Source organism: Pezoporus flaviventris, unplaced genomic scaffold (genome assembly GCF_033815535.1).
Source record: "Pezoporus flaviventris isolate CSIRO_AGI_PZ_B2104156 unplaced genomic scaffold, CSIRO_AGI_Pfla_v1 ptg000055l, whole genome shotgun sequence".
Lineage (NCBI taxonomy): Eukaryota > Metazoa > Chordata > Aves > Psittaciformes > Psittacidae > Pezoporus > Pezoporus flaviventris.
The window spans coordinates 3,447,153-3,461,369 of record NW_026892603.1 but is presented as its reverse complement, the minus strand read 5'-3'; the positions used below and the strand labels follow the sequence as shown (position 1 = coordinate 3,461,369).

At 38.4% G+C, this 14,217-nt stretch overlaps 1 protein-coding gene across 1 annotated transcript in view; it reads right to left on the bottom strand.

Moving 5' to 3' along the window:
* AGMO (alkylglycerol monooxygenase) overlaps positions 1 to 14,217 on the bottom strand; it is a 136,023-nt gene that overhangs the window by 121,405 nt on the left and 401 nt on the right. The window contains 2 exon segments of the mRNA XM_061469229.1: positions 7,847 to 7,879; positions 7,881 to 7,973. Coding sequence (XP_061325213.1) covers positions 7,847 to 7,879; positions 7,881 to 7,973 — 126 coding nt within the window.

Sequence of the window (14,217 nt, the reverse complement as noted above, 5' to 3'; positions counted from 1 at the left end):
CCTGGTTGAAAAACTCCAGTACATCTGAGGTGCTGCCACTGTAGCTTAATCTTCTTCCTTTATGAGAATGGAAGTTATATTTCTTTAGACCTATTTATACCTATCTACCTGCACAGCACACTGGGTAGTAAATTCTGTTCCGGTAACTTCAGGACATACAATATTGGAAGATTCTAGAACGTTGTCTTCTGCAAGGCAATGGACCTGACTTTGCAGTATTTGTGGAAATTGCACCATGTAAGTGTAATACGAATGCTTACCTAGTACTTTTTTCTAATAGACTATCTGATTTTGACCTCTCCTACTTGATTGTTCCACTGAAGTCAGAAAATTTGCATTACAGTTTAAGTTAGATTAGGAACAAGCTTATAGTATTCTCAAAGGTCACATATAAACAGAAGTCATGAGGAAAGAGAAAAGGGTATTTTATTCAACTCAGATTAGCTCTTCTGAATTTACCTATAACAAAGGAACTGGTAGGAGATGATATTCCTATGGTCTAGAAAAATATAGTTAAATAATTTCAGTGATAGTTTAATTTCATAGCACATCAAATGATGAAATAAAAAATAGTTACATGAGAATTTCTATGGAACTGCTTTGGTCACACTTCTGAACTTCTAAAATGGTAGTAAGTTTTTGCCCATGATATACACAGTAATGAAAGTATATTCTTTTCAGACCTCTACCACTGATTTACAGAATAATTAGGAGACATTTTTCCCCAATTTCCATAACTTTTAGGTGTTGACCTAGGAAACTAGGTTTGCCAGCTCTAAAAATGCTACCCCTGTGCTCCATCTAGTGGAATCCTGATTTAAGCTTAATGCATCTTTTAGCAGAAAAGTGGTTCATTCAGAATACTCTACACAGAAGCAGCTCTTCTGCGTTGTTTTTTTTTTTAAATTCATGCAAACTGACACAATTTTTCTTAAAGAAAAACACAGAAACATGAAATAAAAATCTATACATGGGTTTGAGGAATTAGTATGTTGTGAGCTACAGAGACTACTGAACTTAATAACATATTTCCAATAAAGGTAAACTCAGCTCACAATCTGTACTTTCACAGAAGAGCACAAGCACATTTGAGAACAAACACTGGCAGCTTGTCTTCGGTTCTAAGGACATGGCAGGTGCAAAGCTGGGCTCCGAGATTCAGGAAAGGGCAATCACTGAGCCATTTACTGGCTCCACTGTACAGAAAAAGGCAATGATGCAATACTAAGGATGTAGGCAAATACACATTCTACAAATAGCTGCGTCTGTGCAAGAGGTTACAACCTAAAAGAGTAACTGGCTCCCTGACAGGCATGCCTGAAATACAGCAGTCTCTAGAACATTATGGTAGGTAGGGACTACCACTTGTTCCAGTCTTTCAGCCAATTTGATTGAGAACATCCCAAACTCTCCCAAATCCTTCCTCTTAATATTTAGTAGCTCGTATGTCATTTCATCAGAAACTCCAGTTTTAAACTCTGTCTCAGAGCTTTCCTTAGTCACTACCAAAAAGCAGCACTCCATGCACGCCAGGCTGCTCACTGGCACTCCTGTGCTGTGCCAGAAGCTCTGCCCACATGGGTTCTCTCCAGCCTGCTTCAAACAAAATGAACCAGGTTAACAAAATTCTGCAGTTTAAACCACTGAAGGTAATGCTGCTGATATGCCTGGGAAGGACTCACCGCTGACGGAAGTGGAGATGGTAACTGGGGATTGTGGGGTTGTGGTAAGCACCTGACAGCAGGCAGGAAGCACTAATTTTTTTACTGGGCATAGCTGGATTTGGACTTGCCTGAGAACACAGCATGATTTACATCAAATTTATAAAACTGTGTTACACTGATGCAGTAACTCTAATGTGGACTAATTATCTTAACTTTTACTGATTTAGTTATCCATGACAAACCAGATCAAAAAACCTTCAAACCAATTAGACCAAAGACTGTTCATGTAGACAGCCACTGCCATGAGCTTAACTGAAATGATTTAGAAAATCCCCTTTCAGAGTCAGGTTTGCCTGCTGAAAATGCTACCAGCTCCTGCTGCACAGCAGTACCTCCTTATTGAAACTGTTTATCCTACTGTGACTGCTTTACCTACAGAAGTTTAGTGAGTTATTTCAAAACCTGCTCTTCTGAGAGAGCTGTGAGGGCTGTGACCTTTGGCAAAATGTGGGAACAATTAGCGGTGTATATGGGACAGTGCAGCCAGGAGGGTGCTCTATGAAATATGTAACTACCTAGTGCTACTGAGAGTGGGGAAGTGGTAGATTCTGTCTTTTCAGGCTTGTAACCTGCTAAAATTATGGGGTTTGGAAACATCTTTTGACAGGTAGTGTCTTAAATTGTCATAGCTAGCTGCTACAGGCATGGTCATGACTGCAGGTTCAGTAATACCCGAGCCTAGAGTCTGACAGCTCTTGGCTGCCACATTCCCACTCGCCTGTCCCTCTGCCTTAGACAAACACCTTTTGCTCTCAGAGCGAATTGAAATTAACTTCACATGGCATCTGATGAGCACCTGAACCAACACACGAGAAAGGGAGGACTACATAAATAAGTACAGGAAGGACAAAAGTGCGGTAGCCAGAAGTTAGTTTGTGTTAGGGGTATGGCACGGCAGCTTTACTTGCCATTTAACCAGGTTAAGTGATTACCTTTCCAGTTTGGCCCCATCTGCTCATCACTGCCCTAAGTGTGGTGGTTACCAGCGCTCAGACCTGCCAGCATAATTGCATGCATAGCTGCTCCCTGACCTGGCTCTGTCAAAATGAATGCAGCTGAGCTTAAACACCTCTTTTATAGTTCTTGGGGGGCTTTTGTTTCTGCTTTTAGCTGGATCACTTTGTCAGGACCAGGTTAGGGAGCAATTAAACGTGCAGTTATGTTGGCAGATCTGAGGGGGCAGCTGGATCAGAAGCAACACATCTGACCACGCTCTAAATAAACATCTGTCCAAAGCCTTAGTCAAACAGATGTGGAGAAAAAAAATTTACTTATTAAGTCTTGAAGTGAAAATATTATTTACAAGAAACCGCATGTATCAAACTTTCTTCCAAGAGATGCAATCACTAATTCATGAGATTATAATTTTCTACAGTCATAAGTGAAGTATCTAGTAGATAATTCAGAAAACCAGGACATACTTTAAACAGATAAATCCACACAGTTAAGTATTTTGTGTTCTGTCAGGACACTGTCAACTCCACAGGGGTTGTGAACTGCTTGCACGAACTTGAAGTGCGTGTATTCTAATCAACTCTGCAAATCGCTACTCTTAAGAATTGAAAACTGGTTTCAGACTGCAAATTTACCTTTGTTTTAAAGGAAATAACACTGTTATGTTATGCTTGTCCTACAACTCTGACTGCTTTTCTCCAAACCCATTTCTTATGCTAGCACAATATTTTGCACAGCCACAGTAAGAACAGATGAAGGTTAATACAATGGAGCAGTGCAGAACCTGCATCCTGGGCCACTTTCCACAAGGCATCACAAATGCTGATGCTGGCAATAAGAAAGACGGTGCAGAGGTATGAATAAGCAACCAAAAGCACAAGTCAGTCAAACGTGGCTTCATTTGGCAGCAGTACTGGTATAAAATGCACATGAAACTGCCTCTTCAATCTAACTTCTGGAAAAAGATTATTTAAAATCTAGATGACATACTTAAGAGCAGAAACAGGATTTGACTCCTTTGGTTACATTATTGACGATATGCAGATATATTAAGATGGATAATAGCACAGGCTAATCAAAAAGCATTTTCTCATCCCTTTCTGATGTTCAATACTTCAGATAACTCTAATCTCCTCTGTTTGAAAAACCAAAGTATATAATACACACAAATTGAAAAGTGCTCTTTAGAAATGCAGAAGTTCATTGCAGACATGACTGACAAAACTGTGTTAAGACATATGTATACACTCTCACACACTGTACGACTGTTGCAGAGTTGAACACCAAAAACTGGCAACTGAGCATGACCATAAAGAGCAGAGACTTTCCCAGCTAGTTTGAAAATGCACCTACATCAGTTATCCCCCAAACACTTTTTGACTTGATTTATGTTCTGCTGCTTTAAAAGAAGAAATGGGTCAATATGAAATAATGCACATACTTGTATAGTGGATATTTATACCCAAAATAAACTTTCTCTTGGGAGAATATTTTTAAAGCAGCATTTCAAGTCTCCTGGCAATGGTTAGTTAGAAAAAAGTTATTTATTTATTTAGAATAAAAGTTCTCAGAAATTTTTTAACCACCAACGTTTAGGATGCTGGGAGTAAGCTTAGTAATTCAAGTTTTTCCCTTTCCCCCAAATTACTTTTCACTGCATACAGCATTTAGTATTCATACATGCAGAGGAATGCAGAGCATGAATTAAGGCAGAGAAAATCATATTTAAGAAATGTATGGTCTATTTTACAAGAGATGATATGTATGCACAAAGCAATTCAACTCACTACATGCTGTTGATTCTAATAAGCCTGAAAACAAAACACATTGCCTTGTCCAATTAGACTTTTCCTACTGCACCTACAGTTTTAATATCTGGCATACAAGTATCACCAATTTATGATTTGCATTTTCTCCATCGATGAAGTAAGAAACACTGAATAAATACTGTTTTCCCTCAAAATATGCAGTATTTCTGTTACAGATTGTGAAATGGAAAAACATACTTAAGAGGTTGAATATGGTCTGTGACTCCTAATTTTTTCATTAAATGTAAAGACCTCTTTGCAATGATGCATCTGAAGCTTCATTCTGACTAACAGACTGAAGCCCACCATTTTAGATTCAACCACAGATTTTTTAAGGAAGTGGCAAACCATTGCTGCTAGTTGAGAAAATGAAAATTAGTCCCTAGGAGAGGATACAATCAATGGTGTGTTAATCTAACCTTCAGCTGTTAATGATTTGCACTACTATTTCCCCTGATGCTGTGGGTTCTGCTGAAATATTGTTTTAGCAGTTTCTGTCAGCTTTCCCTACCTTTTTTCTGCTGAAAGGGAAAGACTGAAGTGAAAGTCTTAGCAACAGATTTTGCATCAGCTTTCCTTTCTGACCCAGCTCTTTAACACCATGGAAGCACAAGACAGAAGGATAAACTGTTCCGTCTTTTCAGTTCAAGCCTTTTAAGCCAGTCTTATTATTCACAACTCCTTTTACTTACAAAAGAGGTGTTACACTAAGCAGTCACCATTGGAATTGCAATAGTAACATGCAATTAAATAATTTAGAAAGTCTGTATTTTGCCTGTTTTTTTCACATTCAGCCAGAAAGTTAAAAACTTACAGAACTCTTTTTGGAAAGAGCTACTGAGGAGAGTGTTGTATTTTCAGCCATGAGAGCTGCATAAGTGACCTGGAAGAGACTTCTTGTGCTGGTGTAGCAGTAAGTGCGTGCACCAATCCTGCAGATCTGCCTCATCCTGCAAAGTTTGCGTCCTTCAGGATCTTTTGGTTCACTCAGTTGAAACAACCTTGCAAAACAATTCTCATCCAAAACAAAACTGCATACCCCGCAGGCCAAATTCTGCAGCAAAATGTGTGAGTGCCAAAATAATAAAAGTACTCAGCACCTTTCAAAGCTGTGTTCCACTCACACACACTGGTTTTCTTAGCAAGTATTTCTTCCAGGAGTAAGTGCATCTGAAACATTTTAGCACTCTTAAACTAAAGCCAAAAAGCCTCACAAAATCATTCACTTTATGTGTATCACAGTCTCTTTGTTTAACTTAATCAGTCCTGAATATTTCAGATAATAAAAAAAAAAAAAAAAACAAAAAAAAACAACAAACAAACAAAAAAAACCCACAGTATTTCACAGGGTAAACCTGTGAAGTGTATGACTGACTAGGAATTTTGAGTTAAGATGAAGAAGCGACATTTGAACTATTCCAATATTAGCTGCATGAAAACTAGAGTAAGCTTTTATCAGGTTTGTGTGCCGGTGCACACAACTCTTTTGATAAATATTACACTGGTAAATACAGTATAATTATTTATATTTATTTTCTTACAGCTTAAAATATAATGAAAAAATTAACGTTTCTCCTTCAAGATCATGCTCACAAGCCACATGAAAAGCAACAAAATGGTTTGAACATAGAATACACTACACACTAGCTGCAAAAATACCTTTACAAAGTTCTTAAATGTACTTCATGTTTGAAGACATTACCTTATGTTTGAATACTTATCATGCTGAAAGCTCATGCCACTTATTTGCAGGTATATGAAGAGTTTTGAGAGAGACATTATTTATCTGCCAAACTCCTTAAAGTGCTTCAGCCATGATATCTACTACTGATAACTAACATCACAAATTGTCTTTGCACCTAATTTAAAAGCACACAGACCTTGTCAAAACTTTTCTTGATTAGAAAGTTAAAAATAAGTAAAAACCCCATGAACATCAAATGATCAACAGATTACAAAATGGGTGATTTACACATTTCAGAAAATGTGTGCTACTTGACAGAAGGCGTAATTTTTTTTGTTGCTGTACAATTTTAATGCATTTTATCAGTAACCTGGATCAAAAGAGGAGATTTCTAATAAAAATTTCTATGACAAAAACCATGTATCCTTAAGTAACAAAGAGAACATTTTATGGATTCACACTACTTCAGGACAGCCAAATGTACAATCCATGCATTTCTATGTAGCCAAATAGAAGAACACATTGCCTATGAATGAGGAATGCAAGCCACAGAATCTAAAAGAAAAATGGGGATGAAGAATGGCTCAAAGGACCTGGGATATATAAAGGGAAGAACAACAAGTAGAAACAGCGAACAAATGACTTCATTATTTGGCACTGATGTAGCTATTTCTGAAATATGGAGTCCACTTGAGACATCAACACTAAGAAGACTGAAAAACCTGCAGAGTATTCAGAAAAAGGACTGTAGGAATAACTGAATACTTGAAAATACACCATAGAGTCAAATTCAAACAATAGACACTTTTCTTCATGTAAGGAACAGATTATATACAATTTGATGGTAATCTGTAAATTCATACATGGAGCATAGAAATGTAATCCCATTCTAACCAAAAAGATGTAACAAAACCGATCATCTTGAAGCTCATATCAAAGGCAGACCTAAAACATAATACTCTTCAGAAGTAATTAGAGCTCCTGAAAAACACTCACAGCAATTTACATAAGGAATCTTCTGCATTCCCTTTTACTGGATATTTCTTTAATCCACAATGGATATTTCTTTAAAAAACAACTCTATTCACCATGAACTAATACAGGCAAATACTACGGCCTTTACATTGGAAGACAGATTAGATGACCACATCTGCAATAATTTTCTCAGGCATTAAAACCCACTGATTTAAAAATCAAGATTATGACTGAGTTCGAAGAACTCTGTATCACATGCATATTCACAATTCTATCAATCTGATTATAGGTACACAATTTAAATTTTTAAAGGCTAATGAAAATAATTCATTTATTTTGGTTTATTGGTCATTTTGTTTTCTTCTTTCTGAAGTTTCATGAAAGAAATCTCAGATCTTAACCTACAGTCTAACATAAAATATGATCAAGTCAGCTGAAGTCTCAGAATTAGCAAAAGGTGACAACAAATATAAAATATAGGATTAATATAACTGGACATGGAAAATATCCTGCAAGTATCATATTTAGCCTTACGATTAGAAAGACATTTACATGCTTTATGCAACTTCATTTTAGCAAAGTAAAATCCAGACGCCTTGTTTAATCATTTTCAGTTAGCAATAACTTCAATATATAATTCTCTTTTCTTCATTCTTAGTGATTAAAAAACAATCTTAAGCTAATATAACAGCTATACTTACTCTGGCAGTCGAGACAGAATACCTAAAGAAAGAACATACGCCATCATTGATCCGACCTGACAGCTTACGCTTCTGAACCCAGCAGACAGCAAACTCCAGCACAATAAAAGCAACGAAGAATGGAATACTCTGAAAAACAGTTTGAAGAAAAGAAGTCACAACACAAATAGAATTAGAACCAGCTTTCCTAACAGCAGTCTATGCAGCTGGATACTTCTCAGGTTTGTTGGAAACTTACTAACTACTACTATGATAAAGCTTCACATGAACCTCATGAATCAGAACAACCAAGGCCACCATTTAGTCCATAACACTGGCATAAATCCAGTGTACTAACTTTGTCCAATATTATTATATTTTGTATCTTCTGCACATAAACTGCTAATGGCACCAAAACAAAACATGAAAGTATTTCCAAACTGATATTTCTCACATTCAAGTAAATCTGTCAGAGCAGCAACATTTGTGGATTCCTCCAACCACAAGGCAAAATGGAATCTGCTTTCAATTTGGTATGTAACCAGGTTTTGAACGTGTTCAGCCACTGAAGTTGGCATCCAAAAGTATTATCTGAAAGACACAGTAAGTGAGTTTTTTCTACTCAGCATTTTTGTAGCCATGGTTTTTGCTGCAGGTATCAACAGCTCTTCTGACTGCTTTTTCATCAGAGTAACTGATGAAACTATGTAACACTAACTATGCAGCCCATTCCAATTTGGGCCACACAACACGTTCTCATAGTAATGATACATTATTCCCTTTTTTAATTTTGTACTAATTGTAAAACAATTTTCTGCATTCCTCAAGAAAAATATAATGATGAGCAAGACTGAACCATTTCTCACCCACAATACTTCTTCAGTCTAGGATTCAATTCATGCTGTCCAACTGGCAAGTTGAAAATGCATGCTAGGAACACCCAGCAGATGAAGGTATGGTTGTGACTAGTGGTAAGACTGGTAATATTGTGACAATACTATTTTTCATCAGTGGAGAAAGATGTTACAGCTGTTATCATATTTTTATCAGCACAGGCAAGAAAAAACATGTTTTTTTACTGACCCTGAAGTCCTAACACTCCCTACACTTCATGAGTGGAAAGAATGAAGAGTAGTGGCAACATATCAGCCAGCAACACCAAAATGTAGAAGGCCAGCAGCAAGGTAAATAGGAATGATCTATTTTACATGTATCAGAACTCTGTGTAAATGAATGATTCTTCATCTGCCCCCCTCACTCTGTAGAAAACATTTAGATGACTTTGGAGACATTCACGCAACTCCTCAGTGATATTAATTAAGGCATAAAATTCCCATCATGTTTCTGCAGGACAAGAGAAATGCTAGACCAGGGAGACTTTCTGCACCACTATAGGAGGCATCAGCTGCCAAACCTCTGCTAGACATCTTCTGCTATCTCCTTCAAATGACCTGCAAACACATACAGATTTCCTGACTGAAGCCCTCCAAACGGTAGACTTTGCATAGAGGAGAGGCTGCTCCTGCCTATACAACATTTAATGGAAGAAGCATATTACCTCTGCAAATGCCGTTGCATTTTGGAGGGTGCTCATTTGCTCATTTTTGTTGCCAAGTGAGATATCTGGGAATTCCTACCAGGCTGGGACACTAAAGAGACTAAGATGGATATAGACCAGATTGCTCAGTCAAAGAAGAATTGGATGATTCAAACCATGCAAGCAGCCAGAGATTTATAGCAACTAGGAAATGTGAAAGTTCATAAACTTCAGCAGCTCAGGGTTAGATTACAATAACAGATGAACAGAGATTAATATCAACATGGCACTTTTCAATTTAGCTGCCTAGCTTGCTTTTTAACAGCAGTTTAGGCTTCTAAAAGCCTGTGTTGGATATATGCTAACTGATGATACAAAAACCTGTGGAAGCAAGCCTATGGATAAAGCCTAACCAGCATCCAAGGGAGGAGAAGGGGAAGGGCACACCCCACCACCATCCATTTTTAATCACTGAAACACTATTTGAAGACATAAGTACTCCTTGTTTTGCATAGCTGCTTCATTTCTGAGAAGACAAGACCTTTAATGTCTTAACCGATATAATTAAAGAACAGATTCCTAACTTATCAAAGGTAGGTGACAATAGCTGTACATTCCAGTAGAGATAAAACTAAGAAACACTTAACCACAGTATTAAGAGACAGGTCTAGCACAGACTACAGGCAGTTTGAAACTAAGGAACAGCAGAAGCTGCATAGCAAATTGAATGAGCTCAGGACAGAACAAGCGGGATTCTTTATTCACAGAATGAAAATTGTTAATAGAAAATATACAATGCCTATATTCTGTGTGGCAATTCACTTAACCTAGCAACTTCTGAAATGGTTAAAATACTTGACTTTATACTAATACACACTAATATAACTTCTTTCTCATTGACTTCATCAGATACTTTCTTCCCACTGTGAAGCTGTGAGATAGCCAAGTATTTGACAGCACTTTTTGATTCACAAATAGGGAGTGTCACAACAAAGAAGATAAGCATCCAGACAGCCTTAACCTTCTGCCCATCAGGGAGCTTGTGAAAGAAAAGATTTATGGCATACCTCCTAGTATCTAAGAAATTACTACCTCTCTCCCACATATCCACATTAAGCTTTGTCTAAAGCAGATCAAAGGGATCAACTATGTCAAGACTAGTATGTATTATTTATGTGACCATAACACCTAGTAGTTGTTGTCATGGAGTGGGATTGTATTATGTTAGATGCCACACAAACAGAGGGAAAAAGCACTCCCTGTCCCAGACAGCCTACAGTCTAAACACAAAGTGAAGGATGATGCAAATAATTCAGGAAAAAGGAGCCAGTAATACAGATAATAATCCCACTAGCCTAACGACTACTTGCTTGGGGCTTCTTTTTAAGTTAAAGTGTCAATAAAGACATTTAAGGAACCCATTAAGGATAGGTAGCTCTACAAAACTTTTCAGGGATTGCCCCTACAAACTAAATGGCAGAAATGTAAGAAATAATCACTGTTGGCATCACAGGTCAGAGACAGAAGCTGTATCCTTTTGATATTTTCTGGTCTATAACTGTTTAACTGTTTGCAGTTTCTTTCTGTTCACCCATCACCAGAAATACTTAACGGAGATTTGCATTAGCTTATCATGTACTTGAATAACTGATCCATAACTTGAAAGTCTTACTTGGAGCACTAAGAGGTGTTCCCTTGCAGAACTCTTGCAGAATGCAAAGAACCATCTAAAATCAGTTCCTCTTTATACATTTGCAAAAAATAATATTCTAAGTTGAAACTCAGCATAAATTCATGGCTTTATTGCAAGTCTTGAAACAAGTTTCTATTTTCTTAAAGTCCCAGGTCCTTATAACATAAGAATCTCAACTTTCATGTAAAACTAAATGCAAAGGTTCTGGGCCTCATTATTCAGAAGCAAGGCCTAAAATGTGAATTGAGTGTAAATGTGAACTTAATCTTTAAGCTCTCAAAATCACACAGTAAATAGAAAAGAAAAACAGTGATTATTAAATCTAAAGCTTTCATTTTGAGGCTCTCAGCAGAAGGAACAGTGCTTTCTCCCCCTGAGGCTAACTCAGAAAGTCTTTACTGAGCTTAAGTGATAATTTCAGAATGCAGCAAGAAGCAAAGTGAAGTTGTTGTTGTTCATGAAAACTATTCAGCAAGCAAAAGGGAGCACTCCATCTGTCCTTCTGCAGACTATAAGAGTATCAAAAATCCTAGAGCATGCAGAGCATAATATGATATCTATAGCATAGAGCATGCTCATGAAAGGACAGGGCAAGCATCAATATACATTGTAAGAGTCAGAATGTTCTGCCCTGGAGAAAGAAAATTGACTAACACTTTCCCTTCTGTTCCCTGAAATAAGGGAAACTTGAGGGTTTCTAATTCTATATGACAAAAGCTTGCATAAAATTAAATTCTGTGATTATGGTCTAGGATTTTATCCCCTTTTCCCAGAATTTTGGAGATTAGTTGGACGGGTGACTTTTCCAAGGGCACTGCTGCAGTCACTGGTAGCTGACCACCTCATGTTTTAAACATGACTTGTAGCCTTCACATACAGTTCTGCCAGCATAGAGAGCTTGATGCAGGAACCAGGAACTGTCACGCATCCTCTGAAAATGGAAGTAATATAACCACAGCCAGAAAGTACACCACACAAGTTAAGCAAACTAAATTATTCTGTTCTGAAAATCAGAGCTGCTTCACTCACTGCTGCTACTTGCTGCACAACTGACTAGCTCAAAGGAGCTACTTCTATAAAGTGCATATATTTTGCAAATCACCAAAGTGCTCAATTCTGCAGAGCGCTAAAAACATGAATATTTGAGTGAATTATGAGGTTCTGACTCCTGCCTAATGTTGGAAGGTGAGTATCACCACAGCTGTAGCCATGTGATCTAATGTACTAGAAATGCCCTCATCCACTTAATACATTTTACAGAGCTGAGATCTAAACCCCACTTCTATATGGTGTCTCAGAGAAAAAAAAAAAATAAATGTTTAGGAGACACAAATGTTATCAGTAGTTTGTTTCACACCCCCATCACAGTTACTGCCTTTTAGAGTGAATTATTTAAGCAGAGGCCTTCATTTATTACCAGCTCTGCACTAGGAATTTTTTGTTCTGCATTGGGCTGAGTGCAGACATCCACCTCTGTATTTGTAGCAACTCAAGGGGTTACCACTCCAAGGCCCCCGTGAATGGCTCATCACTAGCCATTTCACTATGAAACTAGCCCTGCTGAATCCAATGGATCTGCTGTTCTTGCAATTGTTCCCTGAACAGTCTAAGAGAAGCTGCAAGACCAGTAGGTCAAATAAACAAGTGACAAGCAGCTGGAGAGGGACTGTAGATAGCTGCCTTCTCCCCAAAGACACACGGCTAGAAGGTGTGAACACTGCCTATGCTCAGAGCAAAGCCATACAGTTAAGACAGTTACACCACTTTAAAAGACTTTTACAGACCCACCTAACCAAGCAGCAAAATGTCTGTTCCAGCAACAAATGCACTGTGGCGCGTGGGGGGGATGGATTTCTAGTACAACTAACTCAAGAAATTAAAGTATAGCCATAATAGCAAAAGCTTTTTTAGTGTAGATTTTTTGCAAGGTATATATTCACTTACAAACTTGCCACAATGGTGCTCTACAACAGCAGAAGCATGGAGGCACTTTTATAATTCAAAGAAGTATTAAGAATACTTACTCAAACTTTTACAGCTTTGTGTCCAAGCAAAGAAACTGCAAGTTTGGCCAAGATCTGAGCTGAATATTTGCACAGGTCTGCATAGGAGAAGAAAACCCAGAGATGTTAAGGAATGCTGCAGGCAAGAAAGTGAATGATACTTGGTTGGAAATACAGAAACAGTAAAAGGTATTGAGATGGGCAATAGAGCTAGAGGGCTGCTGACTGGGCAAACCTTTTACACTCTAGACACTCTTTTTCAATCAAGACACTTACAGCTTAGCTGCAAAATGCCTCTGAGGAAAGCAGTTTGTCTATCAGACACTGCACACACAGGATGGGTTTGTGGCATCTGCCGGCTCACCTGATCCAAAAGGGTGATGTTTGCTGACAACAGGCATCAGAGGGGGGCTGCTGCTGCACACTACAATTCCCAGAAAGCTGCCGATGGTGCTGCAGGGCTCTACGCAACCCATGACGCCCCCCATGGCAACCCCAACAGCAGCTGCAGGCCAAGGTTTACCTGACAGAGGAGCTAATCAGAGCTACCAGGACCTGTGCAGTAAGTGTGGATCTTCAGTGAAGTTGGGCTGAACTTACTTTGACAAGGACATAATAGTGTTTACATGCTGTCTCTATGAAAAGCTCCAGGACACTGGTCCTGGTTTAGCAGGAACTGGGCAACAAGGTTTGTGCAATAGGTAGGACATAAGGCAGCAAAGGTACTTCCATGGGAGTGGATAAACTGTCAAGGCAGGAGGGGAGGGAGGGATATGCTGCTGCCTGCTGACAAAGGAGTTCTCACCCCTGACCTCTGTACTCTTGCCTTGGAGCTTTAGGACCCAGCACTGTCCCAACACAAATATTTGTTCTCAATTCTCTTAAACAACCTTTATTTTTTACTTTTTTATTTTTCTTTCTTTTGCTGAGCTTGTAGCACTCGCCTTAAGCACACAAAGAGACCTGACTTTTTGCTTGCTTTAAGAACCATAATAGCCAAACACTGCATGGGGTTTTCTGGTTTACTCAGCTCAGTGTTCTGTCACTGTATCCAGCAGCACTGCCAATCTGAACAATATTAGCATCAACCCTCAGATATTTGGGGTGTTCTTTCTGGAAACTTTAGCTTCTGATATCAGGAGAAGGCATCTGAGCCTTC